Raw genomic sequence first — 26,715 nt, forward strand, 5'->3', positions numbered from 1 at the left:
AAGGGAAGAAGCAAGGAGCTGGTGTTCACAGGGCTCAGACTTTACACTGTGGAATTTACTCTTCTGCTATTCCATCTGAGCCCTGGGAGTGCAGAGCTGATCCTAGTTTCTTGCCTTGCTCTGAGCCAGACAGCTGGGTCCCAGTAAGAAAAGCTTTCCTGCCTTTGTCTCTCTTTTCTTTAGTGTCTTTTCTTTGAATACTGGTGTCTCTGGGACCTCAGTGCCTTCCAACCCATGGCAGTGGAGCCTGCTGGTGCCCTGGGGAAGTGGGGAAAGGGACAGGAGCAGCCTGTGAGCAACAGGCAGTTTGGCTCATCTTAATAAAGGGAGACTTTTGAAGGGGGTGTTCTGGGAAACACAGTCCTTGCAGAGATGGGACAGCATGTGAGAACTGCTGGCTCCTGCCAAGGCACTTAATACAAAAGAAAAGTGGATGGTGTGTCTGGGATTACAAATATTTCCCAGCTGAGCAAGTAGATGTTTAGCAGCAGGAAAATGGCCCATTGGGCATTTTGGGTGTTTGTGTACTCACCTTCTGCAAAGGGCCCTATGCGCAGCCTGCAGAGGTTTTTTTCTAGGACTTCTATGCTAGGAGCTCTCTCAGCCACTGTCTGTCCTGTCTGTGCAGCCCCCATCGCTACCTCTGTTTGCAGCTTGCTGAACGTACAGAGGCTGCTGGCAGATGAGCACAGGGCTCCCACTCCAGCCCCAGAGGGCCAACAGCCTGACATCTGTCTGTGCAGGCATTGTCTGCTTTCCTGAAGCTCCTGCCAGGCTGGAGCCAGATTTGGGGTTCAGGGATTTCATAATGGCTGCAGCAGCTCAGCAGAAGCCTTCATGATTGGGAGGTCCCAACAGTCACTGATGTTACTGATACAGCATCCTCACGCCTCGCTTTTCTTGCTCAGCATCTGCTCCAGTGCCTTCCAGTCCTAGTAAGTGGCAGAGTTGTCATGAGTTTTCCAAGTCCTTCTGGTCACAAGCGTTAGCTCTTCTCCCACCCTCCTAAGACTTTCCAGCAAGGAGGGACCTTGTGAATGCCTGGGCAGGCAAAGCAGTATCCTAACGTGAGTCTCAACAGGAGCCAGCAACTGGGATAATGTCTCCCAGCAGCCCCCTCCCCAGCAGGTGTTTGGTGGAAAGAGACTGCAAGATGAAGGAAGAGAACAGTGGGTCTGATTCTGCTCTGTTGTGGAATAACTGTTTCAGTCAATGGGCCACTTGGGTGTGAAACTGCCATAAGGCCCTTTGGACAAAGAGGAGGTGCGGGAAGAGGTCTCTGATGAGAGCAAAGAGGAAAGGGGAGGGAAGTGAGAGAGAAAATAAATTTTAATGGATTAAGCCTGTCTGTCCAAAGTCATTTGTTTCCTGCCACCTCCCTGGTGTGACTTTCACAGCTGTATTCTGTGTGGCTGAGGACCTGATTTTAGGTTCCCTGCGAAGTCAGCATGGAGCTTTACACCTCCTGAGCACTTGCCTGAGCAGCTGGAAGAGGGTCCAGGAGCCAAATCCCCAGGAGAGAGAAACCCCTTTGATTTCTCTTCTAATGTCTTTCCTCTTCTCTCTGTAGGTGATGGCCACATGAACTGATGTGTCCAGCATTACTGCTCAGTGGGTAACAAATGGGAACACATCCCCATCAGGCAAGTCTCTGTTCTCACCCTCTTGCTTTTGGGATCCCCCTTTCCTTTGGCCCTGGCATCTTGTTTTTCTCCTGGGCAGCCAAAGTGGGTGTTTGTACAGGTGGTAGTAGGTGCAAACATGGCTGGAGGTCATGCACAGTGCTTACTGCCCTTGTAAACACCAGTGATCAAGAGTATTTCTTGAAGAGGCCTTGACTTACCCTGTTCTCCTCAGCAGCCCAAAGCATGGGCGTGGGGAGGGGGCAAGAAGAGGATGTGGGGTTCCAGGAAATTTGGCCTTTGCACCTGGACTCACAAGTGGAAAGGTAAAGAAATACGTAAAGTAATATGTAAAAAACGTTTGTTGGTCAGCAAAATGCTTTGCTTCAAATTTCCTTTGAGCTTTTTAAAATCTTCTAAATGAAAATGGGTGGAATTGTGCTGACTGCCCTGGATCCAAACAGTGCACCTTGAAAAAGAGATGCACTGCACCTGCACAGGGGTCCAGCCCAGGAGCAAGTCCCTGGGGGAGCAGCTAAGGCAGCTGCAGCCCAACCCCGTGTAGCTCGCACTGCAGCTGACATGGTGTCCGAGCAGCTGCAGGGTCATGCGGCTCTTCCTCCCTCTTCGCCCTCTGTGGCCCTGATGCAGCTGCAGCCAGCCCTGGGATTTGAGCCCCGCGAAGCAGCTCCCTGCCGGGCCGTGGTCTCGGCAGGGCAGGGGCAGGCTGCAGGCTCGGGAGAGGTACGCCACAGTGTTTGTTGTCTAATCATCTCCTGCCCCCGTGCCAGGAGCCGAGCGCACACAAACAGTGCTGGGCTCCGGTGAAAAGCACTGCCTGCGAGATAAGCCAGGCAAGGAAAACACATCCATCTTCGTGTCTCTTGGCCTGAGACGAGGTTTCATCTGCCGGCATTTTCCTGGCGTAGGCTCAGGGCACACCACAATTCACCTGAGGAGCCAGACGCTGGGGAGCCAGCTCCCATTCCTGGTGAGAAGTGTCAGCCCCGACTGGTGCAGAGCGCGATGGCTGCAAGGAGCTGGCAGTTGAGGCCCTGTTGGTGCTCAGGGAAGGGTGCTGAGCCTGGGCTGAGCCCCTGTGGCAGCTGGGACCCGGCTGTATGTCACCAACAGTTGTGTTCATCACCTGAGCAAAAGGGTGAGTCTCTCTGCCCAGACTCCCTGTGCCCGGCCATGCACCCAGCACCCGGCAGAGCCAAGCTAAGAGCTTCCAGCCAGCAGCCCGGACAAAGCAGAAATGACTGGGAGATACAGAGCCGAGCAGAGACTCAGCTCCAGCCTGCAGCTGCTCGTGTCTGATAAGGAGGCTGCTAGTGCCGTCTTGCAGTGCTCTCAACTTGCCAGCTCTCTGCAAATGAAACATCCTGGTGAAACGCCCCCCACCCTTGGCTCCCTCTGATCCTCTCCGAAGCTGAGCTGAGACTGGAATGTCTCCTGGGATGTGATTCCCTCTAGCCTAAGGGGACTGCGTTAATAAAACCCAGTGTGAGCAGTGGAGGTGATGGGGGAGGAGGCAGGCAGGGCTGTTGAGATGAGGCTTTTACGAACAAGTTGCGGGTCTGTGGGAAATGTCCTGTCCTGTCCTCTCTCCCTCCCCCTGTCCCTGGAGCCCAGCTGTGGAATTCAAGGTGTGGGTCGAGGCTTTTCTTCATGCACATTTCTGCTTGGAGCAGCGTGGCCTGGAACAGGTACCACTCTCCCAGTCCCTCTTGGGACAGCCTCGCTGCTGCTGGGACCCTCCTGCCCCTCCACATTGTTCGGGCATCACCCCCATCACCCCATGGCATGTGTTTGCCTGTGATGAGTGGAAGGTGTCCATCCCTGGGATGTGCAGGCCAGCTTGGCAAGCCAGGGCCAGCATTAGGAAGGAGAGAGTGCTCCCCACATCTCGGCAGGACTAGGGTCAGCTGCACTTGTGGCAGGGAGGCAGCTGGGCTGGTTGGTGCTGGATGAGCAGAACTAGGCATACATGAGGCATCTTCCCAGCACCAGGCTGTGGGCTCTGACTGAATGAAGCCTTGTGAAAGCAATAAGGATATGAGCCAGCAGAGCAGAAAAGACGAGAGTGAGCAAACTCGGTCCAGAGGAGGTAACCAGAAAGAGAGGTAACCGAGTTGGTGTTTTACTCTCTTGGCTCCCATTGGGATGCAAAGTGCCTGTCACAGCTGTTGCTTTATGCAGCAGTGATGCAGTGCCCTGCAGTTCAGAGCTCGTGCTACCCTAGATGCTGTGGGGAAAGACATGTCTGTGACCCACACTGCATTGCCACTAACAAAGGTTACTGGAATAAATTGGCTGATGGACTGTGGCAGAGACTGGTTTCCCAGATGTTATTCCACTTTCTCTTGGGCAGCAATGGCTGAACGCCAAGTTTGCATTATCAGAAACTCATGGTAGAATCCTCAGATCCAGGGAAGCGCTCAGAGACCAAACTCAAGACCCTGAAGAACAGTCTAAAACCAGCATCACAAGAGCTTGCACAAGGCTGCGAATGAATCCAGTGTGGCCCACACAGTGCCCAGCCTTTCCAGAGACCTGAGGTGTTTGCTTGGACCACTGATTTTGCAAAGGCCAGGCTATTCCTACCGAAGAGGATGTATGCACTGTTCTGATGGAGAAGCCCATGGATGGACTCTGCATTGAGCTTAGCATTCTATGGTGGAGACTGCAGCTGAAAAAGCATTTCAGCGGAAATCATGACAAACCGGAGTGCACAACCAGTGTTCCTTGTGCATTTGCAGGGGTTATTGACTCTCCATATGAAAAGGAGACACCAGCTGCTTCTTCTACAGAGGAAAGAAAAGATGGCCTCTGTCTGAGGAAAGATGTTGGAAGCTGGTGGCTGGACAGCCTCAGTAGGGCAGGGAGAGCAATGCGGTGATTAAAACTCATGAAACGTTTTGAAGAGCTGAGACAAAGGACCCCGAATCACGGGTGCCTGTGAACTGTTTGTGTAGAGGCTGCAGCATCGCTTAAGATCTCTCTGGGTGCTGTATGAGCTATGTTTTTGCTTGGGAAGGGGGAGTTGGGGGGAGGTACTGTAATATTCTAGTTCAAAGCCGTAGCTGTTCGTGGGTTGGTGCTAACAGCCTCCTAAAAGGTCACGGATGCCTCTGCCTTACAGACAGACCCCATCCACGCTTCCATACTTACATGTTATTTTACTACAGATGCCTTGGGGCTGTCAGTGCCCCCTGCCCCTGGAGCTGCACTTCGCACTCTCCAGGGATGTTTGCTGTGTGTCTGCAACAGAGAGGGGAAACCAGACCAGCCAGGGAGCAGCTGTGCACAAGTGGAAGGGAATGGCCTCTGGGCAGACATTTGGCTGAGGAGGAAATGCTAAGCCCCAAGCACATCCACCGGGACAGCACAGGTAAAGTGGGGAGCCTGTAAAGGTGTGAGATGCCTGCAGGGCCCACTCAGCGCTGTTATCTCCCGCCAGGGGTGCAAGCTTGCTGCTTTGGGCTCCCTGAAACCACCTGCCAGATCCCAGCCAGAGGAGAGGCAGCAAAGGGCAGTGTCTCACTGCTCAGACCCTCCAGATACACAGCAAACAAACCTGCGCTGGCTTTTTAGCTGCACTGCTTATGGGGTGCTCTGCAGCCATGAAGAAAACAAAACAAAATCTCTGGGCTCAGGTCTGCTGTCTTGTCCTGTATTTAGCAGGTGAATTCACAGAGCTCACAGTAATTGTTGTCCTCATGATCTGAGGATACACCAGAGGTGTTTTGGAAGAGGCGATTCCCTGACTGGATCTGGCTGAGGAATGTGGGGACTCAAACCCCCTTCTTTCAGTTACAACTAATGACATCAGCCTTCAGCCAGGATCAGAACATGCCTCCGAGTGCACAAGCCCTGCTTCTGGAAGTGTGAATACAAAGGAAATTGAACTTCTGAGATACAGCTTCCACTGCGGAAGAGGAGATTTGGCAAAGTTCTCTTTCTACCACCTCCTCCTTCCCCACCTGGAGGTGAGGGCACCCACACTCCAAATTTGGTACTTTCCTCCACCCACAGGTCACCAGGGTGGGTTAAGTGACACAGGTAAATGCAGAGATGTACCTACACCTCCCAGGACCCATGGGCATGGCTGGGAGAAGCCTGTTCTGATGGGGAAGAGCTCCCCGAACACCCGGAGCAGAGCAGTCTAGTTCAGGTGTGCTCCGGCAGCCAGGCCCTGGGGTTCAAACAGGAAACACTGGTGATGTGAATGGATTTGGCTCTGGAAGAGCCTTCAGAGCAAAAGTGCGCTAGCAGGAATGAGTTAAAATCCTTTCATTTGCTCGGTGAAATTTATTGAAAACTACATTGTTCATCTGCTTGAAACTCCACAGCTGTTGAGATTGCCCTCAGGGCAAACCACATCCAAGAAATGGCATGTAGATCCTGGGAGCACAAGACTTGAAAGCTGAACCGGCACTCTGTAGTGCTGCCTTCCCTTCCCTTGCAGTCATGTCTAGCCATCTGCAGCTCCTCCAGTTAGACACCGCATTTTTTCTTCCTCCTTTTTCTCATCTCTGACTCTTGCAATAGTCACATCATTTCAGTCATTGTATTTTGGCTGAAAAGGGCAGACAGCAAGAGGTCTGTGCTCAAAGCCTGTGGCATCCAGCATGAGACAGGGCTGTGTGACATGCTGCTGTGGCGATGCCATCGAATATCACCTACCTGTGATGCTACTGCTTTGTTATCCCTTGGGGGAACAGCGGTGAGGCAGGACTGCAGGAAATAACACTCCTTTGCTCATGAAAAATCTGTGAATTCCATTTAGTGGTAGCAACTTGCCTGACTTTTTTTTTATTATTATTTGTCAGCTACATCTTCTGCTTGCAAAAAACTTTATAGGATAAAAAAAGTAGTGCTTGCATATTTACATCTGACCTGAAAGCTCTGTATAGACCTGGGAGACTGAAATCAGCCACCCGGCACAAACAAAATTAGGACTAACCAGAGCTCAAAGATGAAAATGAAAGTGGGACACAAGAAACCCACTGACTGCAATACATTCAGCCATAAATGATTCATGGAGTAATTTTGAGTAGCAAACAATTGGTAAGAACTGGAGGGGTTTTTTCTCTTCTGGGGGGGATTGTCCACAAACAAAAATATTGGCTAATTCATCAGACGCTTTCTTCTGCTTTGAATAGTTTGCCCAGATCCCCAAGCAACCATCCCGTGCAATTTGCTGTTAACCTAAATAACTTAAATTCAGGTACACCCAGAGCACTGCCCAGATCTGCCCCTGCATGCAATAATTAGGGTTCTCCAAGCGCAAACCTGCAGCTCGGGAGGCAGGAGGCTCCATCAGCATCTGCAGATGGCTACCTGCTGGTGGTGGCCTGTGGCAGGGACTGGGCAGGGATGTGCTGCAGCATTGGCACAGCTGCGTGGAGAAGGTGTCTGTGGAAACATGCCACTTGTGGGTGGCACCATTGCCCTAAGCAAATGTCCTGTGAAACTGCAGCCTGATAGAAACAGACCCGTGCTCCATCGCCCCCGATGGAGGGCCAGAGACAGGTAGGAGACCCAGGGAGGCAAGGTATCGCATTCCTTACCTGTGAAATAACCCCTTGTGATCCAAATGCTTGGGGAATTCCTAGATCTCTTTGTAGCCACATTTCAGCTGTGACAGTGTGAGGATTTAAGTGAGGCAAACTGAAGGGGGAGATTATTATCTGCTTTTAGAGCAACGGGGAGAAAGCAGCTGGAAAAAACGACCTGCTTTTTACAGACCTTGTCTTACCTGATCCTGCTGCTAGCAGGAGGGAACGTAAAGGCTGGCCAGTGCGCTGAGTTGTTCAGAAATTACTGGTTTTGAGTAAATCTTTCCAGGACTGTTCAGAAATTAGTTACTGTCTTTCAGATTTATATGTCCCTTAATCCAGAGTTAACCTTCAAGTGTAGGCAAGTCCTAACACTTGAACTATGTAAGGAGGGATCTTCTGGAGCATGAGAAGAGAGAGAGGCAGAAACGAAGCTACTTGATTGAATCAAAGATCAAATTTAGACTGAAAAATATGGGAATTAGGAAGTTTGGCCAGGGAAGCAGTGAAAACTGTTGCAGGGATATTTAGGTGCAAACGGGGCCCTGCTGCACAAGCCCCCAGAGGAGGATGGCTCCTCTGCGGGGAGACCTAACACAGCACTCCCACCTCCGGGGCTGAGGGCTCTCCAGCTGGGAGCAGAGGGCTTGGAGTGGGTGGTGTGTGTGTGCGGGTGGAGTTGTGTACACTCAGCCTCTCAGACAGCCACAATAAATTATCTCATTAGTAAACCCAGGGTAGCTGTGCTCCTCAGCACATACCCGGCCTCCCACAGCACAGAAAAACTTCGTGTCTAATTAACCAAATCAAAGGGTCCCCCAGATGCAGCTTAAAGGGACGCTCTCAGCTTGAAACCCCGGCTCCTTCAGCAAGTTGCTCTGTGCATAGTGGAACTAATGAACCTCGATTTCTTATGGCTGGAGGTCTGGCATTCCCTGCGCCCCCTGAGAGTCTGTCCTCTCCTCCCCCCAGCACCTGCCCAGCTTCTCCCTGTGACCAGGGACAGCCAGGGAGGGAAGAGGAGCCGTCTGTGTGGCAGCGCCAGCCTCACGCGCTGATGGGCTGCCCTGAGCTCACCTGCCATGGCAGAGAGCTGGGCTCTTGCCCCGGGGGGTTCCTCGCAGTGAGGTGCTCCCGACATCACCCTTTTCTTCCCTCCTGCCTTTTTTTCTCATGTCCTTACGACCGCTGTTTCTTCACAAGTGCTCCTGGCTCGGCAGGACAGGGCTGCACGGGGAAAGGCACCCCGCACTCCCAGGATGCGTGGCTAGGAAAAGGGGAAAATGCAGGTGCTGCTGATGCAGGGGCTTTCCGGTTACATTCTTCTGGTTTTCCAGCTGCTTGGGCCCCCCCCTCCTGTTAGTGGGCAAAAGACAGGCAAACACCACGTGTAAAATGCTGCTATTTCAGCTAAAAGCAGAACTGCACAGCACAGCCCCTGGGGAAGGCAAGTTCCCTGGCACTGCGGGAGGAAGGGTTGGGGGTGTTACCCCTTAGGAGACCAAATTTGTGTGTGTTTGAGGCAGAATCACCTTTCTCAGAAGCGTAGAAATTGCAGCCATCCCTCTGCCCACCCAGCCCAAGCACCAAGGGGATGGCTTGCTTTACAAATGCTTTTCTCTTCCCCTCGTGCTGGAAATTTGATTCTACAAAAACACTTACACAGCAGCTAATTGCCAACTCTGCAGTGACTTAGCTCTCTAATTCCTGCCAGTCAATGAACCAGCCCAAAGAGCTGGTTTTCATAACTCGCTGAATGTATGAACACAGCCCTGGAGACATAACAGCTGGGATTTTTTTTAATTTTTCCTGGACAACGTCTGGATCCTTCTCAATTTTGGAAACTTCTTTCACTCCACAGGACATAAGGAACACCCAATGATGGAGCAGGCAACCAGGCCCATCCCAGGGAGACACTGAGCAGACACTGACCCAGAGGCTCCGGAGACCAACTGGGGTGCCAGGGAAGAGATGATTGTCAGGAGACTGGTTTGAAGGTAAAACTGGCGTCGTCCTGCCTGTCTGTTCGTGATTTGAGGGCTCATCATCATCATCTCTCCATGGATTCCTACTTCCCAACAATGTCCACGCCTTGCAAAAGGTTCCTTGATCTGCTGGTTTGTATATCCAGAGGGCTGCTGCAAAAATTGTTGTGCTGGCCGATGGCTTAGACCACATAATTCCTCCCCACGCTCCTCCCTGGCACCTTCTTTTTTCTGCCCCAGTTGCGGACTGTTCACCTGCCATCTCCCAGCCCTTCATTATCCACCTCCTCCGCCCATCGGCTCCCGCGCTACAGAGGCCGCCTCCACCTCCGTCGCCCATTCCCAACGAGCCCCTTCACGCTCTGTCCCGCTCGGCGCCACACGCGGGAGAGGCGCCCCCTGAGCACCCGCAAAGCCACCGCGCCGCCCCCCCGCAGCTCACGGCATCTGCGGAGATCCTCACGGCCCCCGCGGGCTCCCGGCTCCCGCCGCTGCCCGGAGCCCCGGCCGGGCCGCTGGACTGCGCCAGCAGGACGCGGCCGTCACCTGGCGGTGGGAGCCGGGCCGGTGGCTGCGGGAACGCGCCGGTGCCGGGGCCGGGCCGGGCGCCGCCAGCCCTCGGGAGCGCGCGTTGCCCGGCCGGACCCGACGGCGACACCCGGGCGGTGGGAGCGGGCGGGGCCGGTGGGGCAGAGTCCCCCGCGCGTGCACATCACCGGCCCGGGGGCAGCGGGGCCGTCAGACACCGGCGGGGCTCGGCCCGGGCGGGCGGGGCCAGGCGGATCGGACCCCGCCGCCCCGCCCGGGGCACCTGGTCGGCGCCTCCACGAGCCGGAGCAGAGTCCCCGCCCGCCGCGGGGGACTACCGCCTGCCGGGGCGGGTCCCGGCCCCGGGCCCCTTCCCTTCCCTCGCCCGGGGCACAGGCCGGGGCGTGCTGGCAGCCCCGTCCCCCAGAGCGGAGGCGGCGGGTGGGACCCCGGGGGGCGCGGGGCCGGGCCGGGGGCGCCCCCTGGCGGGGGCGGGCGGTGCAGGGCCGGGGCGGCCCCGCCGCTCTCTGCGCACGTGCCGGGGCGGGGCGTCACGTGGTGACGGCGGCGCCTCTTAAGGCGTCGCGCGGGGCGGGGCCGGGAGAGCGGCGGGGCAATGGCGCGCGGCAGCAGGAGCGTGGGGCGGCCCGCGGCGGCACCGGCACCGGCCAGGTACGGGGGGCGGCGGGCCCGGGGCCCGGGGAGGGGCTCTGCCCGCCCGCCGCCCCGCTCTGACTCGCTCCTCTCCGCAGCCCTGCCCCCGCGGCCCCGGTGCCGGCGGCGCAGCCGGCGCAGCCCGGGCTGATGGCGCAGATGGCGAGCACGGCGGCCGGTGTGGCCGTGGGCTCCGCCGTGGGACACGTCGTGGGCAGCGCGCTCACCGGCGCCTTCAGCGGCGGCGGCTCCGAGCCGGCCAAGGCGGCTCCGGCCCAGGTATGAGCGGGGCTGGGCCGGCGCCCTTGGCCTGCCCTTGCGGAGCCGGGCCCGGGGGCGGGGGGCAGCGGGGTAGGGCCGGCGCTGGGAGGCCCGGGGTGCCGGGGCCGACCCCGCCGAGGAGGCGCCTTCCCTAGCGGCGTCCTTCCCGCAGGAGCCGCGACAGCAGCCCGTGTACCAGCAGCCGGCCTACGGTCCCTGCCACTACGAGATGAAGCAGTTCCTGGAGTGCGCCACCAACCAGCGAGACCTGACCTTGTGCGAGGGCTTCAACGAGGCCCTGAAGCAGTGCAAGTACAGCAACGGTGAGCCCGTGCCCTGTCCTGCTGCCGGGGCCTACCCAGAGGGTTCAGAGGGTGCGGAAGCAGTCTGCGGAGGTTATAGTGCCCTTCAGGGCTTACAGTAGGAAACGGTTCTGCCGTTCCTGTGTCCTAGAACACGGAAGGGAACCGGAAAGGGCAGGAGAACAATCCTGACCGTGTCTCTGTGAAGGCAAGGGAGCTGTAGGCACCCTCTTAGAGGTTCCTCTCTTGCTGCTATAAGAAGCCTGCTGCTTTCTTTACTTCATTCTCTAACTTAACTCCTCCTGCTGCATCTGTTAAAAGCAGATGTCAGTAGCTAGTCTTAACCTGGCTGCCCTCGGTAAGAGCACCGTTACCAATTCCATTGCTGGAACATGTACCTAATGCTGAACTTGTACTTTCTCCCCTCTAGGTGTTTCTTCTCTCCTGTGAAGAATCTGTCCCCGTGTAGGGAAGAGGAGCCTGATGTAGAGCCCGGCTGCCCGCAGGGAGCAGAATGGTCAGGGGATGAGCTGGAGGGAACAGACTGACCCGATGGGAGTCTGCTAGTGGTAATCCACTTCTGGGCTGGTAGGGAAGGAGAGGAATGTTTGGACCTGTGGGAGCTTGGAATTCAGATAGTGCTGTATTATAGAGAAATAAAGGAGTCTGGATCCATCACTTGTGCATGTTCTTTCATTCTCAAACTAAAATTAAGCTACCAAGATGTTACGTGTCAGCTGCTTAAAGGGCAAGGCACGGCTGTGTATTTTCTGCAAACAGGAGGTGCAGCCTCACAGGGACTGTGCCTGCATGATTTGACAAAAGTAGATCCACAGCTGAGCAGAGACTTGGCTGCCCTCCAGGCAGAGAGGCTGGAGGGAGGTAATCTGAGACCTGTCCTACAGTATTCTCAGTAACAAATTATTTTTCCATTGATGCCCTCTTCCTGAAGAACTGTTCTGACCCTGGAGCTAAGAAAGTATGACCTGTCTGGTTGTGTGACTCGCATACAGTTGGCTGATCTTGCTTAAAAGCTTTAGCAGGTTATGCAATGTTCTCAAGGTCGCCAGGGTCAGGTTAAGTTACAAGCCACTCTCGTACAGTTGCCATAGCAGGACAGGCTCACGAGTGCTGCCTGCAGGCTGCCCTCCAGCAGGAGACCTCATGTTGGTGCAAAAGAGGATTCTGAGGCTTCAGCTGGAGTTCTGGTGACACAGCAGTGAAACCATGGTGCTTTCGGATGCTGAACCACTGAATTTTCATGGCAGAATTAAGCTGTTAACTGCTGAATACTGGGCAAGTTCTCAACCCCTTGCCTGGATCTGTGAGGAAATACAGGTCTGGATGGTGAAAGCTGGCAGCAGATACTGGAGGCTGGTATTGGAAGTCCTGTGCCTTCTAAATGTCAAGACCTAAATTCTTGGTGGTAGATGATGTCCTGAGCTGTGCCTGGCCTTTCCTGGGGTGCCATGTGATCTCCTGAGAGATGGGCAAGAGAAAGAGGTGCCAGAGAGTCAAAGCCCAAGTGCTGCGTGTGCTGAGCTGCCCCAGTGTTTGCAGGGAGGAACCGCTGCCATGCAGTTTTAACTTTTTCCAAGAAATAACTACTAGTCTGGTGTTGGTGTGTGCTGGTCAGAGTGCAGAAGCTGTTAAGAGCCATCAGCAGCACCTGCAGCAGGTGTGTGCATTTCTTCTGACCCTCCTTGGCTAAGTGCTGGCAATGCTGCTTCTGGAGTTGGGGAGACTTGGGGTGTCTCGACCAGTTTTTCCTGGTGACTGCAGCAGACAGTCTCTAGAAGACCATAGCTGCCAGCATGGTGATGGGGTTAAGGCAGATTCATCTGGTGATACGAGTGTGTGTTCCTCTGGCTGCCAGTGCAGGTGGGCTGGACAGAGGTGCAGTTCACTGTCACTTGGGAGTGCAGGCCACACCGTGGGGACACGAGTGACCCATTGAAGCAGGAGGCTGCTGCTTGTGCCTGGCTGTGTTTGCCTGGCTTGTCAGGGTGTGACTTTGGATATGGTAGCGTGAACCTCCACAGAGGAGCCAGGGGTGCAGGCGTGACTCCTCTCCCTGCCACAGCCCTTGTACACCACCCATGGGTGAGGTGGGTGCCTGGCCTTTACCTGCTGGGTCCAGGGTAGTGTCTCCCCAGGTTCTCTAGCAAGAATTCACAGCAGGTGGCTTCAGAGCTTTCTTCCTGCCAGCAGCATGGGAGAAATGGATTAATCTCTCTCCTGCCTGAAAACTCAAGACTTGTAACCAGGGCGGGTGGTTCTGCCCAGGAAAGGTTCTTCCCCCCACAGCAGCCACCTTGGACAAACAAGGTTCAGCTCCAGCTTTTCAGCTGAGCTGGTTTCTACCTCCTTGGAGTTACTGTGCTACAGGTTCAAGTGACTGCTGAATAGGGCCCCTCTCCAAAGCTGCATCTTTGTTTTCAGGAGGCGACGGTTTTCCTGGTGTAGGACAGTTACTGGAAATGATTAAACACCAGCCCACCAAAGCAGTCCCTTCTTGGCGCAGAGGCTGTGCTGTGCTGTCTCGCCAAGGAACTGAGTTGACCCTGACGACGTAGTGCTCGCTTTCCCGTAGTTACTGGTGAGTTCAAGTGCAGGATTTTCCGCTTTGCTGTGGTTCATGAGGGTGCCTGTTTCATCCAGAAGATCAATGCAGTCTGGAGGGAGAGAGGTGTGCAGGAAGCGCAACGTGCCCCTGTGTGGCCGGCATAAGCCTGTGGGGTTTAGAGGTATTTTTTTTGGCAAGTTGTGCTTTGGAGAGAATCTGTTGAGATCTAGAGGGAAGGTTTGCTGCCCCCTTCCCTGTGTTTTGGGATGATCCTGGGAGCTCCATTTGGGATTTCCATGTGAGCTGTTTGTTACCCTCTGCTGCTTCCCAGTGGGTGACTGCTGCTCAGGGGTGCTCGTACCTTCAGGCCTGTGCTGACGCTTCCTCTTCAGGTGAGCCGTGAGGTCAGGATGCAGCGCTGCAGGTTCACAGTCTCTTGGCTGCAGACAGGGAGCAAGACCTGAGATATGAGTGTGGTGACCTGAATGTGGGGGCCCCACAGACGTGGCAGGTGGCACAGCAGGTAGCTGAGGAGTGCCTGCTGTCACGGCCAGCAAAGGTAGGATCCCCACGTGGCCATCAGCAGGGCTTTGAGCTGCCATATTACAGCCATGTCTGCTGGTGTTTGGCGCTGGGAATGCTACAGGTTAGGAGCAGGGATGAACATTTGTGACTTCAGGAAAATGGTTCTGATTCATCAAGTGTCTCTGTCCTTTGTTTTATCAAACAGGAGCAGGAAAAAGCAGCGAGCCCTGGCCTTTGCCAGTTCCCTTCCACAAACTTGTGCCTGTCACAAGGGGAAGGAGCTGGAGATCATGGCTCAGTCAGCTGGGGACATTTTGGTCATGAACTCTCACCAAGTTTGTTACGATTGAGAAATCCCCAGAGCTGACACACGTCAGTAGTCGTGGCTGGGGATCCAGTTCAAATAGTGGAGGGAGCAAAGGCTTAGGACCATGTGTGACTGGCGGCTTCAGCCACAAGTGTCTGGGGTCAGGCAAAGGCTCCCTGCCAACTGGGCAAGGTCAGGACAGGGTCTGCTCGTTCCCTCCCACCAGCTGCAAATACCTGCTCTGTGAAGCTGAGGGCCAGGATTTGAGCCAGGGAGCCTTTCCCACACAGCTGGCAGCAGAGGAGCTCTGCTGGCAGCTGTCACTTCTGCCCTGTGGCTCTCCTGGCTGTGTCTAGATAAGCAGAGCCCTGTCCAGTGATTCCCCAGAGCTGCAAGGCTGGGAACTCGCCCTTGCCTCTGGCCTCCCTCCCTGCAATTAACTTACCTGTACTGGGGTGGCTTTCCTCCACAATTCACTGTGTAAGGCTTAAAGATCTCCCGTCGCCTTTTTATTTTTATTTTTAGCAGATGAGGCAAAGGATGCTGATGTACCCTGGCAGATCTCTCCTGCCCTGTTCCCTAGCCGCTGGGCATTGCTGTGCACCAGGGTGCAATGTCCCTCCCCACCCCTCTTGCGGCCACCACCTGGTGGTGATGAAGGTGGTCCAGGTGACCAGCTGCCCCCCAGAGCTGAGGCAAAGCTGGTGCTTTCCCCATGTTACCTCCACATCTCACTGTAATGAACATGGTGCTTACCATGCCTCTTCCCAGAGCTGCTCTCCTCCAGCAGGGGCCCAGGCCTGCAGTGTGGGGGCTGCTCATACCGCGTGCCATCCTGCGGGCAGTGGGGATGACAAAATGCGTGATGATAACAGTGTTGGCTGCTGGAGAGCGTGGGGGAGAGGCTGCGTTTCCAGCTGATGCTGTTGGGATTTCAGTAGCCAGGCTCCCCAGCAATGGGGAATGGCTGCACAGATTGCCAAGCCTCCTGCAGCTGGGGAGTGGGAGAGGCAGGGTGGAGCAGGGGCTGGGCTAAACAACAGCCTGTTGGGAAGGCTACCTGCTCTGTGTCATCCCAGCTGCTCTGAATTTCAGAATTTTTGCAGTCTTGCGGTGTTTCAGGCCCTACCTTTGCCCTGCAGCTTGTCTGGGCTGTGATGGTGCCAGATCTGATCACCCTGCTTCTAGCTGAGCCCAGTGCTGCTGCAGGGTCAGCCATGGCCTCCTGCAAGATGGTTGGATGCCACTGGAAAAATCTTCCTCAGGATCCTGCCTGCTCCAGTCTTGCTCTGCAGCATGAGGTAGTGGGGTTTTGCAGCCTGGGAGGAGCTGTGGGCAGTTGTCAGGACAGCAGCTGTACCTGTGCTGCAGAGCAGGAGGAAGCCCCAGGGCTTAGCAGCAAATGTGGGGTGATGCAGCAGTAAGTCTTGGTCCATGTTTTGCCCTGTCCTGCCAAGGGTAGCTGTGCTTGGTCAGTCACGTGTCAATCCAGGATAAAACCTGCTTCTTTTGGGGGAGTTCCTTCTGTTTGCTGAGCGCCTCTCATACCCCATGCAGGAGGGAATAAAGTTGGCAGAACAGGGGGAGCATGGGGCTGGGCTCGTACCTGCTTTTGCACTTTGCACAGCCAGGTACTTTCCTGCACCCCTGGGCTGTCAGAGCAATATATGTGGCTTATGCCACATATCAGCTGCATCTTCCATTTGGTGTCCAAGAGCTGCTGTACAAGTGAACTTACTGCAGGGCTTAGGGGGCCTGGTAGCATCATCCCCTTTTCCTGCAGAGATGCAGAGACATACGAATGAAATTGTGTCTCTGGGATGGTCGGCAGATGTGGAGGACCTGAATGGTGGAATCCAGCAACGATGCTGATGTACTGCATATCCAGGGCTCGCTGCTTTGTGGACAAATCCCCTTTCTCTAAAATACCACTCCATGCCTGAGGAGGTGATTTCCTTTTGCCTTGGTTCTTTGTTTCACAGTCTGTCTAATCCATGGACTTGGGTCTTGCTGACAGGGGGTATGTATGACTCTCCTCAGGACACATGTACAGGGTGATTCACGTTCACCTTGCCACCACCCTGCAGAGTTTGGGGGAGTGCTGGTGGGCAACAGCTGGAGCTGTGTCTGCAGCATACTTCTACCTGCATGGGCTCAGGGGCCTGGCTGCATGGAACACAAGCTGCTGATATGCTGCCGTGGCAGAAGACATCCAGGCAAAGCCCCAGCCATGAATGGGCTTTGGGGCTGCTCTCGTGTAGCTGCTGCTGCCTGCTGTAGGCTGTAGTAAGTCTGATACATCGGGTTTGCCCGGATGGGTGTAGGTGGGATGCAGCCAGGCTTTACTGCATGTGCAGGGACTGCTGTGCGGCACCTACATGCTCCACATGCCTCTGGCAGGTGGACAGCAGCCCTTGCCGCACTCCTGTACTGCGGCAGCCCCTCCAGCCCAGCTGCGCAAGGTGCTGTATGGTCCCATCAGGTCTAACTGGCATCTCGCTACTTCATGGCACTGCAAGTGTGGACCGTGCTCCTTGGCATCTGTGTTACAGCTGTTCTGATTGCCCCAGTCACCACCTTTCATTTTCCCCTCACTGCTCCCAAGGGAGGCTGTCACCATAAATTGGGCACGGTTGTGTGGGTAATTGCTTTTGTTAGACCAGCTGATAGAGAATGCAGAAAAAAATGTATGAGCCGTTGGGCACGCCAGCCCTTGTTCAGAGCACTGCAGCGTATCAAAGCAAGTGTCCATCTTCCTGTGTTGCACCTTGAATGATGGTGGTACTTCCTCTTCAGGATCCACCTGTGCTGCAGACACAGCGCTAGGGTGTTCTAAGGAGGCAGGCTTCTGTCTCAGAGCTCCATTTTCCCTCAAACCCAGAATACATACGGCTAGTCATGTCAGGAACCACTTGCAAACATCTTTGGCCTGGGGACACTGCGGGAGCAGGACTGGGTGCTGCAGAGCGGAGGGAAAAGGACACCCCTGGATGGTGATATGGTGGCACTTGGGGGGGGGCTGACCCTGCTTGTGGAGGGCAGGAGGTACCCAGTGACTATGGGACACTGCGAAGTGCCTGCTGACCAGCCTGCTGCGAAGGACTGCCACGGGCTGGTGGCTGGAGGGTGCAGAGATGTGCTGGGGGGAGGCCAGCCCTTGGCTGTGGCTGGTTGCCTAACATGGCACCTCTGGGCCCTGTGTGATGGGTGTTACAGACAGGAGGGGATTTACACCCGGTGAGTCTGGCAGCCCTTTGCTGTAATGGTCTGCTGTCTTTCCGTGCGAGACATCAGCTATGCTACAGCCATGTCTCGCTGCACCAGCTCCCTTGGGAAATGACTTCTGGCAGGTGACTTCAGCAGCCACCCCTGCATGTTTGTCCACGGCTGCTGTTTCTGAGGCAGCCCTGGCAAACAGGCAGCACTTTCAACATCACCAGCAGCTCCTGGCCCATGCCTTGGGGCAGTCATTCTTGTCTCAGCATTGCAGTTGCGTGGAGAAGGGAGCAGCAATTTTTCCTGTATTGCTTCTGCAATGAGACAGCTACTGGGGGGTTCTGGCATGTCCTGTCTTTCATTCTCCCTGGTGGCAGCAGAGCCAGCTGGACCCCAGCCTGCTGCTACCACAGGGCACCCTCTGGCACGATGGCGCTCAAGCTCCTGGCCTCCTGCACACCTGGTGGCAAAAGGCCTGAGGCAAGAGGTCTGAGTGTAAGGCCACAGGGAAACCTCTCTGTTCTCCCCATCAAAGAGGAGAGATGGTCAGTGACACCTCCCCACCGTACCACAGTGCCTGGGGCAGAGGGTGGTGGGGTGGGCTGTGCGCATTCGTCGGGCGCAGCTGCAGGTGCCCTAGCCTGGGGTGAAGGTGGGTAGTGGGTTCCAATGCTCAGCTCTCACCCCACTGCTTTGATCCCCCTCCCTGAAGCCCAGCTGCAGCAAAGTGAGCAATGTGGGGAACTGGAGTCCCCAAGCCCCCTGTGTCATTTACATACGCCTCACTGGTGCCAGCAGCACAGCAACCTGGGTTCGCGTAGCACCACAGACTCTTTCTGAAACAGCCTCCCTTCCTCTGCTTCCTGCAATGGCCCTGGGCTTCATGGTCCTGCTCCTGGTGGAGCTGGCGGGGACAGGTAAGGGTGGCGTGGCTGAGCTAGCTGCTGTCTGGGGGGGCACTGTGGGATGGTGGCCAGGACTGGGCTGTACAAGGTGGATGTTAGTCTGAGTACAGCATCTTGCTCCAGGGCTGCATGGTATGATAAGCAGGACAGAGGCTGAGTAATTGGGTTGCTTCGAGGGAGCAGGGGGACATTTGGGGGCTGAGGGCAACAGGGGACATGGCTCAGCTCATCAGTAACTGCATCCTTGGTGCATGCAGCTTCCAGGGCTCAGCCTGTGCTGACCCAGCCATCCTCTGTGTTGGTGCTGCCCGGGCAGACTGCTCGGCTGTCCTGCATCCTGAGCCCCCAGTACAATATCAGTGAGTTCGGCATCTCCTGGTACCAGCAGCGCCCAGGGCACTCCCTGAGGTATCTGCTCTATTACAACTCCGAGCGAGACAAGCACAAGCCTGCCAAGATTCCTGACCGCTTCTCTGCTACCAAAGACCTCGCCAGCAATGCCTGCATCCTCATCATTGCATCTGCTCACTATGAAGACAATGGCAACTATTACTGCGCCCTGTCACATGCCTTCAACTGGTTTTAGAAACAGGGAACAAAAGCTTTCTGCCTTTTCCCTTGCAACCCTGATGCAAAGCCCTCAACTGGGAGAGCAGCAGCCCTAGGAGGAATGGAAGAAGACCTTCTTGCATCCTTAAGCAAGCCCAGCAGCGCTGTGCTGTTCCATGAGGTGCAGCAACCTCCTCTTTGTCCCCAGACATCCCACATGGAGCATCACACAGCCTGACACAGTGCAAGCCCTGGCAGGGCTCAGCCCAGGGACACACGGGCGTGGGGACATCCTGCTGCGGTGGAAGGATGGGTGCTCTGCCATGGCCTGTCTTTCCTGGGCTATTCCAGCACTTGGCACAACCCGGAGTGACCCTGGCTTAGGCTTCTGCACAGTTTAGCTCACCTGATAATAAAGGTTAACCCTTAACCTCATGGCTCGTGTCATGTGTGTGGAGCACAGAGGAGCCCCTCGGGGGTCTCTGCGGGGAGCAGCCATGCCCTGGGTTAGGAGGGTGAGGCGAGGTGTTAGGAGGGTGAGGCGAGGGCGCTATGCTGGACTTCGGTGGGATCCCTTGGGCCTGGCTGGGGCTGTCACCCATCCCGGGCAGAGCCTACCTTCCCTAGAAAGCCGGAGACCCCCCTTCCCCACCCTCCCCGCCCACGGGAAGGTCTGTCCCGACGCCGTAGGGGCCTGTCCCCTTCCAGAGCACCCCCAGCGCCCCCTCACGGCCCCCAGCGCCCGCGCCCGCCTCCTCAGGCGGCCATGTCCTCACAGCCCCAGCGCCCCCCGCAGCTTCTGAGGGGAAAAGTTCACGTTTAACCGCATGGGCACCTGCGGGTACCTCGTACGAACGTTTTCACACAAAAAGATAGCACGTTTTTCCACAAAATTCCCACAGACTTAATAAAAAACGCTGAGGGCGGGACAGACATTCCCCAGCGCTCGGCACCGCCACCCGCCGCGCCACCGCACTGCGCGGACTCGGCACCGCGCGCGCACAGGGCGGGCTTTAGCACCTCCCCAGGCGCCCGCGTCACGTGGGAGGCTGCCTGCGCTGCTATTGGCTCGGGAGAGGGGAAAAGGACGCGCGTTACTTCCTGGTTACTGCAGCGCGCGTCGGGGTAACGGCCCGAGCGGAGCAGCGTGGCGGAGCGGGATGGTGAGCGGCGGCCGAGGGGGCTGGGGCCGCCTCCCCGCACCCGGGAATGGGGGCTCCTGGCGTGGGAGCAGGTGGGGTGGCGCGGGCGTGCTGCTGAGGGCTCGGCTGCTTAGAGCTGAACCTGACAATCCTTGCCGGGCCTGTAATGGTTCGCTGGAGTTTGCGAATGCCCTGTGCTGGTCTGTTAAGTAACCTGGGTTAAAACTCTTTCCTCCTGCTGTGTGCAAAGTTGGTGTTAGTATTGGGGGACCTTCACATCCCATACCGGTGCAGTAGTCTACCGGTGAAGTTCAAGAATCTGCTGGTTCCAGGAAAGATTCAGCATATCCTGTGTACAGGAAACCTCTGCACCAAGGAGAGCTATGACTACCTCAGGACTCTGGCTGGGGATGTCCACGTTGTTAGGGGGGACTCTGAGGTAACGTTCTTGCTGCTGTTAATTCTGCAGCCCACCTTCCTGCATGCTGTGGTTGTCCCAATGAAACCTGGGGAGTCCTTCAGCATTAGTAGTTCCTGAACTGTAGTTCACCAGGCTAGGAAGTGGGAGTGAGTGAGACTGAGGAAACAAAATTACTCTCTAGATCCTTCTTGTTGCACTTGCAACAGGGGGGACTGTGTGTGTGTGGGTAATACATGCACCTGATTCACATGAACACTAGCACTAATCTGTCTGTGATTGCTGTGAGGCCATTGTAGTCCCCCAGCTGCCTGTGTAGTTGTAGGAACTGAGGGCTTATGTGTGTGTGTTTATTTACTGTTGGGTAGCCTTGAGGCTCCTGCTGTCTGTGCAAATTCCCTGCTCTTTGCTTTGCAGTCGCTCTTGCTGGGCGGTGGTATAAGCATCCAGTGGGTCTGCATGTTGAAAGAGGCCCTGTGTCCTCAAATAGCAAAAGGCGGGTTCCTGTCTTGAAATGCAGGAGCCTGCATTATGTAGGTGAGGCGTCTTTGGCTGATTTATAGGCTGTGCTTTCCTCCTCAGAGCCTAAATTATCCTGAAGAGAAGGTTGTAACTGTTGGGCAGTTCAGAATTGGGCTGATTCACGGCCATCAAGTTATTCCCTGGGGTGATGTGGCCAGCCTGGCATTGCTACAGAGGCAGCTGGATGTGGACATTCTTATATCAGGACACACGCACAGATTTGAAGCATTTGAATATGAAAACAAATTCTACGTCAACCCGGGATCAGCTACAGGAGCCTACAGTGCTTTGGAAATGTGAGTGAGGGCCCCCTGAGCTGCCCAGTGCTGCAGAGCCCATAGCTGTTACCTGGAATGTGTGTGTTCACCTGTGAGTGTCTGGCCACTGTGCTGAAGAATGCTGGTGAGGCACCATGAGGAGCAGGAGGCCAATGCTCTCCCTTCCCAGGGAATGGAGCGGGGCTCCCCTCTTACCAGGCTTTTATATAGCCCACATGTTGGGTATGGCAGTCCGTCACTGGTGTGTCTGGGGCTGCTTGCTGGGCCTGGAAATGGGTGACTTGCAGCAGCTTCTTGTAGTTGTTTTGCTTTCTAGTCTCTTCACAGAAGCTGCATGCTAATATTTGGTAGGAAGTTAGACTTCTGCAGGCACTGTCAGTGTAAGGGTCTGAGCCTGACATGACTTAGGCTGTTTAGTTGCCTCATGAGCTGTTCCATGCTAAGTGAGACACTGTTGTTGGTGCCTGCAGATTGGGGTGCTTCCCAGATGCCTGCAGCCCCAGGCAGCCAAGCATGTTAGAATACATAAGCACAAGGTATGTTAGTAGCAAGAAGTGTAAGCTAATCGGGAGGATTGACCAAGTATGTTTTCTTTCCAGGAATATCATCCCTTCATTTGTACTGCTGGATATCCAGGCTTCCACAGTTGTGACTTATGTATACCGGCTAATTGAGGATGATGTCAAAGTAGAAAGAATTGAGTTCAAGAAGTACTGAGTCATGTTCAAACGTGCTTGTTGAATTCTCGCTGCCTTTCCAGTTAAGTCTACGGGGAGGCAGGCCACGCGGGGGTGCTGCTGCTGCAGCGTGGTGGACTGCAAAGCAGCCACAATGCTTTATTGCTTGTGAGCTGGTAAATAAAAAAGGTTAGTCTTGGTTCCCAAGCAGAACTTGGAGTAGAAGAAACTGCCGATTAAGAAGCCTATGGAAAATATCCTGTGTCTATTGAGGAGCAGCTATGTTCCTGGCCTAAGGAAGTCACAGAGGGTGGTAGTACCTTGGCATTGAACCTGTTCTGTAAAATTAATGTGGAATAATAAATCTCTAGTTTTTTGTCACTATGCTTCTGAAAGGTGAAGTGTGGCTGGAATTTGGTGTGAGGGGATGTTGGGGGCAGAAGGGAAGCTGCTGTTTGCTTCCTGAGATACAGCCCTGAAACACTTTGGGATCTGTTAGGGATGCCCAAACATACTGACTGCTTTGGTTTGAGTGGCAGAGAAAGGCGAGGGCAGCTCTGGGAAGGTGGCTGTGGAGAGCTCTGCCTGCGGCTGTACAGCTGGCCAGGCCTTTTCCCTCCTGCTGCAGAGGCCTGAGCACTTCTCCTCATCCCTGCAGTGCTGCTGGCAGCGGGTGCCTGGGGGTGCAGGAGCAGCAGGTGCAGGGGAGGTGCCCCAGGGGTGCGGGTGCAGGGGGGAGCAGCGGGTGCTGGGGGGTGCTGTGGGTGGGGGTCGCCCCGGGGGTGCTGGGGGTGGGGGTCGCTGGTGCGTAGCCGCGGGCTGGTGCTGGGGGCAGGCGGGGAACCTCCGGGGGCAGAGGGGAGCTGGAGCGAGGTGGGAGCAGCTGTGCTGCAGCAGAGGGGGGCTCCGGGGTGGGGGTGATGCTGGGGGCCGCTTCAGCAGGGCAGTGCGGAAGAGCATTCTGGCTGCCCCTTGGTACGGGCCTGGGCTCAGGGTGCGTTCTGCGGCAGTGGAGGAGCATTTGCCCGGACACCTTAATAGGGCTGGTGGTGGCCCTGTGGCTCCTGAGAGAAGCCTGGCTGTGGTGCCCTGCTGTGGAGCAGACCCTGGGTTTTCCAGCCGAGTGGCCCAGGGAGCAGACAGCCCGGAGTGATCCTGAAGCCTTTGGTGGGCATGGATGTGCCTGCAGTGGGCATGGCGAGAGCGGGGACAGGAGCTGGCAGTGAATGCTGGGGTCCACGTTTGCACGGAGGGGCTGTGCCCAGGTGGGTGGGGGTTTAAGAGAAAGTCGGGGTCCATGGCAGAGCTCCATGAATTTGGAGATACAGAGCTGGTGGGATCACACCATGGCCATGGCCCTTCTCCTCCTCATAGTGCTCGCTTATGGCACAGGTGCCCTGGCCAGATGTGCTGCACCTGGCCAGGGCCTTCTAGCACAGGGGAACTGTGCTGCTGCCTGGGCAGGGCAGGGCTGTGCTTGTGGGGCCCTGGCTGACTTTTGTCTTCTCTCCTCTCCCTCTGCATGTTCCCTGGTCCAGGCAGCGCTGACTCAGCCGCCCTCCGTGTCAGCCAACCCGGGACAAACCGTCCAGATCACCTGCTCTGGGAGTAGCAGTGGCTATGGCTACGGAAGACTGGTACCAGCAGAAGGTCCCTGTCACTGTGATCCATGCTGACTTATACAGACCCTCGGGCATCCCTTCATGATTCTCCGGATCCTTGTCTGGCTCCATGGGCACGTTAACTATCACTGGGGTCCAAGCCAAGGACGAGGCCGTCTATTTCTGTGGTGGCTACGACAGCAGCAGCGGTGGCTATGGTGTCTGGTGGCAAGGAGTAATAGGAAGTGAGACACAGATTCCAAAGTCAGAGGAAGGTTTTCTGCCCTTCACCCTCCTGGCTGAGCAGAGCTGTGGCCGTGGGACTGAGGCAGGTTCCTGTCCCTTCTGCATGGCCATGGCTGTGAATGTTGTTCCTTTCACATCCCTGAAAACTGGAGGTGACTTTGTGGCTGGGCACCATTGTCCTGGTCCCTACAAAGTTCTCACAGTGTGGCCTTGTGTGCCATGCCAGTGCCTCTTGCTACTGCTGACCGTGTCCTGCTGCTGCTGCCAGAGCTGCCTCTGTGCTGGGATGTGCTGGGCTGGGCTCCGCTCCCCAGATTTGCATGTGACTGCAGCCAGGTCCAGTCTTCTCTGCCTTTGACATTCCCTGTCCCGGTGCCCAGGCAGGGCTGTGCTCGTGGGGCCCTGGCTGACCCTTGTCTTCTCCCCTCTCTCCTCTCCCTCTGCAGGTTCCCTGGTCCAGGCAGCGCTGACTCAGCCACCCTCCGTGTCAGCCAACCTGGGACAAACCGTCCAGATCACGTGCTTCGGGGGTGGCAGCAACTGGTATGGCTGGTTCCAGCAGAAGGTCCCTGGCACTGGCCCTGTCTCTGTGATCTACCGGAATGACAAGAGACCCTCAGGCATCCCTTCTCGATTTTCCGGATCCTACTCTGGCGGTACGGGCACGTTAACCATCACTGGGGTCCAAGCCGAGGACGAGGCCGTCTATTACTGTGGTGGCTGGGACAGCAGCTATGCTGATATCATGGTGACGATGTGCCACAGGCAAGTGAGACCTTGAGTTTCAAAGAGGCTGGTTTTATCTTCTCCTTCCTCTCAGCCTGGCAGGGACTTCCCTCCAGATTTGGGGTTTCCCCTTCTCATTCCCAATCCCCTTCTCTTTGTGCCCTTTGTGTCAGGGCTGTGACTATGTCCCCAGTGGTGGGGCCCTGGTGCCAGAGGTGCCCTTTCTGGGCTCATCCCGGCTACCCAATATCAACATGGTGGGGCAGCAGAGCCTCGGCCACCGTTAGGAGCTGGAACCTGTAGAGCTGCCCAAGAAAGCTTTGCTACATTTCTGGTCCTCCAGGCTGAGTCTTGCCCAGGGCTGTGTGGCATTGCAGCTGCCCTGGGTGCATGGGATTTGCCACCCTTGGGAGCCTTGGGCTCTGCAGCTGGGCAGGGAGAGCTTCTGCCTCAGCTCCTTGCTCTCACATGGCTCTGGTTTAGCTGCTCCCAGTGTCCATGTCCCTGGGACAAACCACCAGGACCTGCTCCAGCGGTAGCAACAATCCTTATGGGTGGTACCAGCAAAAGGTGCCTGGCACTGGCCCTGTCACTGTAATCTACTGGAACAGCAACAGACCCTCGGGCATCCCTTCACGATTCTCCGGATCCAAGTCTGGCTCCACGGGCACGTTAACCATCACTGGGGTCCAAGCTGAGGACGAGGCCGTCTATTACTGTGCTAACTGGGACAGCAGCATCAGTGCTGACATGGTGAAATGGAGCAATGTGGAAGTGATACAAAATCCTCCTGGCACAGCCGGAGCCAGCTGGGCCTCTCTGCTGTCCCCATTTCATGTTGGGCAGGTCCCCGCCATGGCCCTGCCTTGTGCTGCAGATGGCTGTGCCTGGTGTCCCAGCTCAGCTGTCCCAGAGAGCCCCACATCTTTGACTGTCCCCTATCATTTGGGGAGGGTATGTGTGGCACTTGGGAATGTTCCACTCCCCATGGCCACAGTACCCATTGATGGGGTCCAAGCCAAGGCAGATGCTGCCTCTTATTGTGCTGGGTGGGAGACCAGTGCAGACCAGGGTCATGGTGACTCCCTGAGATACAAACCCGCTGTTACCCAGCGCCCCTCAGGTGCCACCTGCTGCTGCTGCAGCTGCAGGTTGGACGCACTGTTGGAGCAGCACATGTGCCTGTGAGGCAGCTCCTGCCATGGGGCACATGCTGTGCTCCAGCAGGTGCCCTCCGTGCCGCCCGCAGGGAGACAGCCCACTGCAGCCCTGCCCCATCTGCGCCTGCTGGGCTCTCTGTGCCCCAGGCCCCCCGGGGCAGGCGGCGTTGGGACAGGGAGGGGTCATGCCAAGCGGTCATTTCCCTTGGATGCAGCTACACTTGGGCTGGGCGCCGTGCCACTGAGGGTGGGGACGACCCTGTGCCCTGGGTTGGAGAAGGGCTGGCCAGGGGCTGTCCCGACAGCTGTGAGCAGAGCCCCTGCGCTGTCCCGGCTCTGGCTGTGTCTGCCCAGTGCCAGCCCGTTGGGCTTGTGACCAGCTCATGAGGAGGCACTGCTGGAGCCCTGGGGCTGGTGCCGGATGGCTCCCATTGTGCTGGGGAGCAGGTGCCAAGGAAGAGAAGAGCAAAGGTTTGGAATGGTGGGCCTGGGCTGGCAGAGGAAGAGGCAGGCAGAGAAGCAGCAGAACGAGAGGGTGTCTTAGGTGCCTGGGACACCCGTAGGAGGGAAAGATGCTGAGAGTGGGGTGGGGAGTGCTGGCGGCTGGCATAGTCCCAGCCCCATGCCTGAGAGCTGTGAGTGCCTCCTGCCCCCAGCAGCCCAGCTCTCCCGCACCCCTCGGCCCTGCAGCTGCTCTATCAGGGCAGGAATGGGGGTGTCCGTGCTGGTGATGTTTTGGGCTCTGCGCTGGGACGTGTCTCCGCTCTGTGCCGGGGACAATCCCCGCTGCTTGAGGGGTGGTGGGGCTGGTCGTGGAGCGGGCAGGGCGGTGGGGGGAGGCGCGGGCAGGACCCAGGCGAGAGCGCGGGGTCAGATTTGCATGGAGGGGCCGTGCCCTGGGTGGGCGGGGGCTTAAAAGGGAGCTGGGGTCCATGTCACAGCCCCATCGTGGTGGGGACAC

The 26,715-nt window shown here is 56.3% G+C and overlaps 3 protein-coding genes across 3 annotated transcripts; all 3 read left to right on the forward strand.

The window, feature by feature from the left end:
• The first annotated feature begins 10,271 nt into the window (after positions 1-10,271).
• Positions 10,272-11,594, forward strand: CHCHD10 (coiled-coil-helix-coiled-coil-helix domain containing 10). The gene is made up of 4 exons (XM_037375020.1): positions 10,272-10,371; positions 10,452-10,632; positions 10,787-10,937; positions 11,347-11,594. The coding sequence occupies exons 1-4, from the start codon at positions 10,316-10,318 to the stop codon at positions 11,364-11,366; spliced, it is 408 nt and encodes a 135-aa protein (XP_037230917.1). The 5' UTR covers positions 10,272-10,315; the 3' UTR covers positions 11,367-11,594.
• Positions 11,595-17,959: 6,365 nt separating this feature from the next.
• On the forward strand, positions 17,960-19,380 carry VPREB3 (V-set pre-B cell surrogate light chain 3). Its single transcript, XM_037401991.1, has 2 exons — positions 17,960-18,025; positions 18,647-19,380. Exons 1-2 carry the CDS (start codon positions 17,960-17,962, stop codon positions 19,019-19,021), a joined length of 441 nt encoding a protein of 146 aa, XP_037257888.1. The 3' UTR covers positions 19,022-19,380.
• Positions 19,381-20,091: 711 nt separating this feature from the next.
• Positions 20,092-22,402, forward strand: LOC119142269 (vacuolar protein sorting-associated protein 29-like). Its single transcript, XM_037375032.1, has 4 exons — positions 20,092-20,147; positions 20,377-20,565; positions 21,127-21,362; positions 21,944-22,402. Exons 1-4 carry the CDS (start codon positions 20,145-20,147, stop codon positions 22,059-22,061), a joined length of 546 nt encoding a protein of 181 aa, XP_037230929.1. The 5' UTR covers positions 20,092-20,144; the 3' UTR covers positions 22,062-22,402.
• Positions 22,403-26,715: the final 4,313 nt, after the last annotated feature.

The sequence above is a fragment of the Falco rusticolus genome, chromosome 1 (genome assembly GCF_015220075.1).
Source record: "Falco rusticolus isolate bFalRus1 chromosome 1, bFalRus1.pri, whole genome shotgun sequence".
NCBI lineage: Eukaryota > Metazoa > Chordata > Aves > Falconiformes > Falconidae > Falco > Falco rusticolus.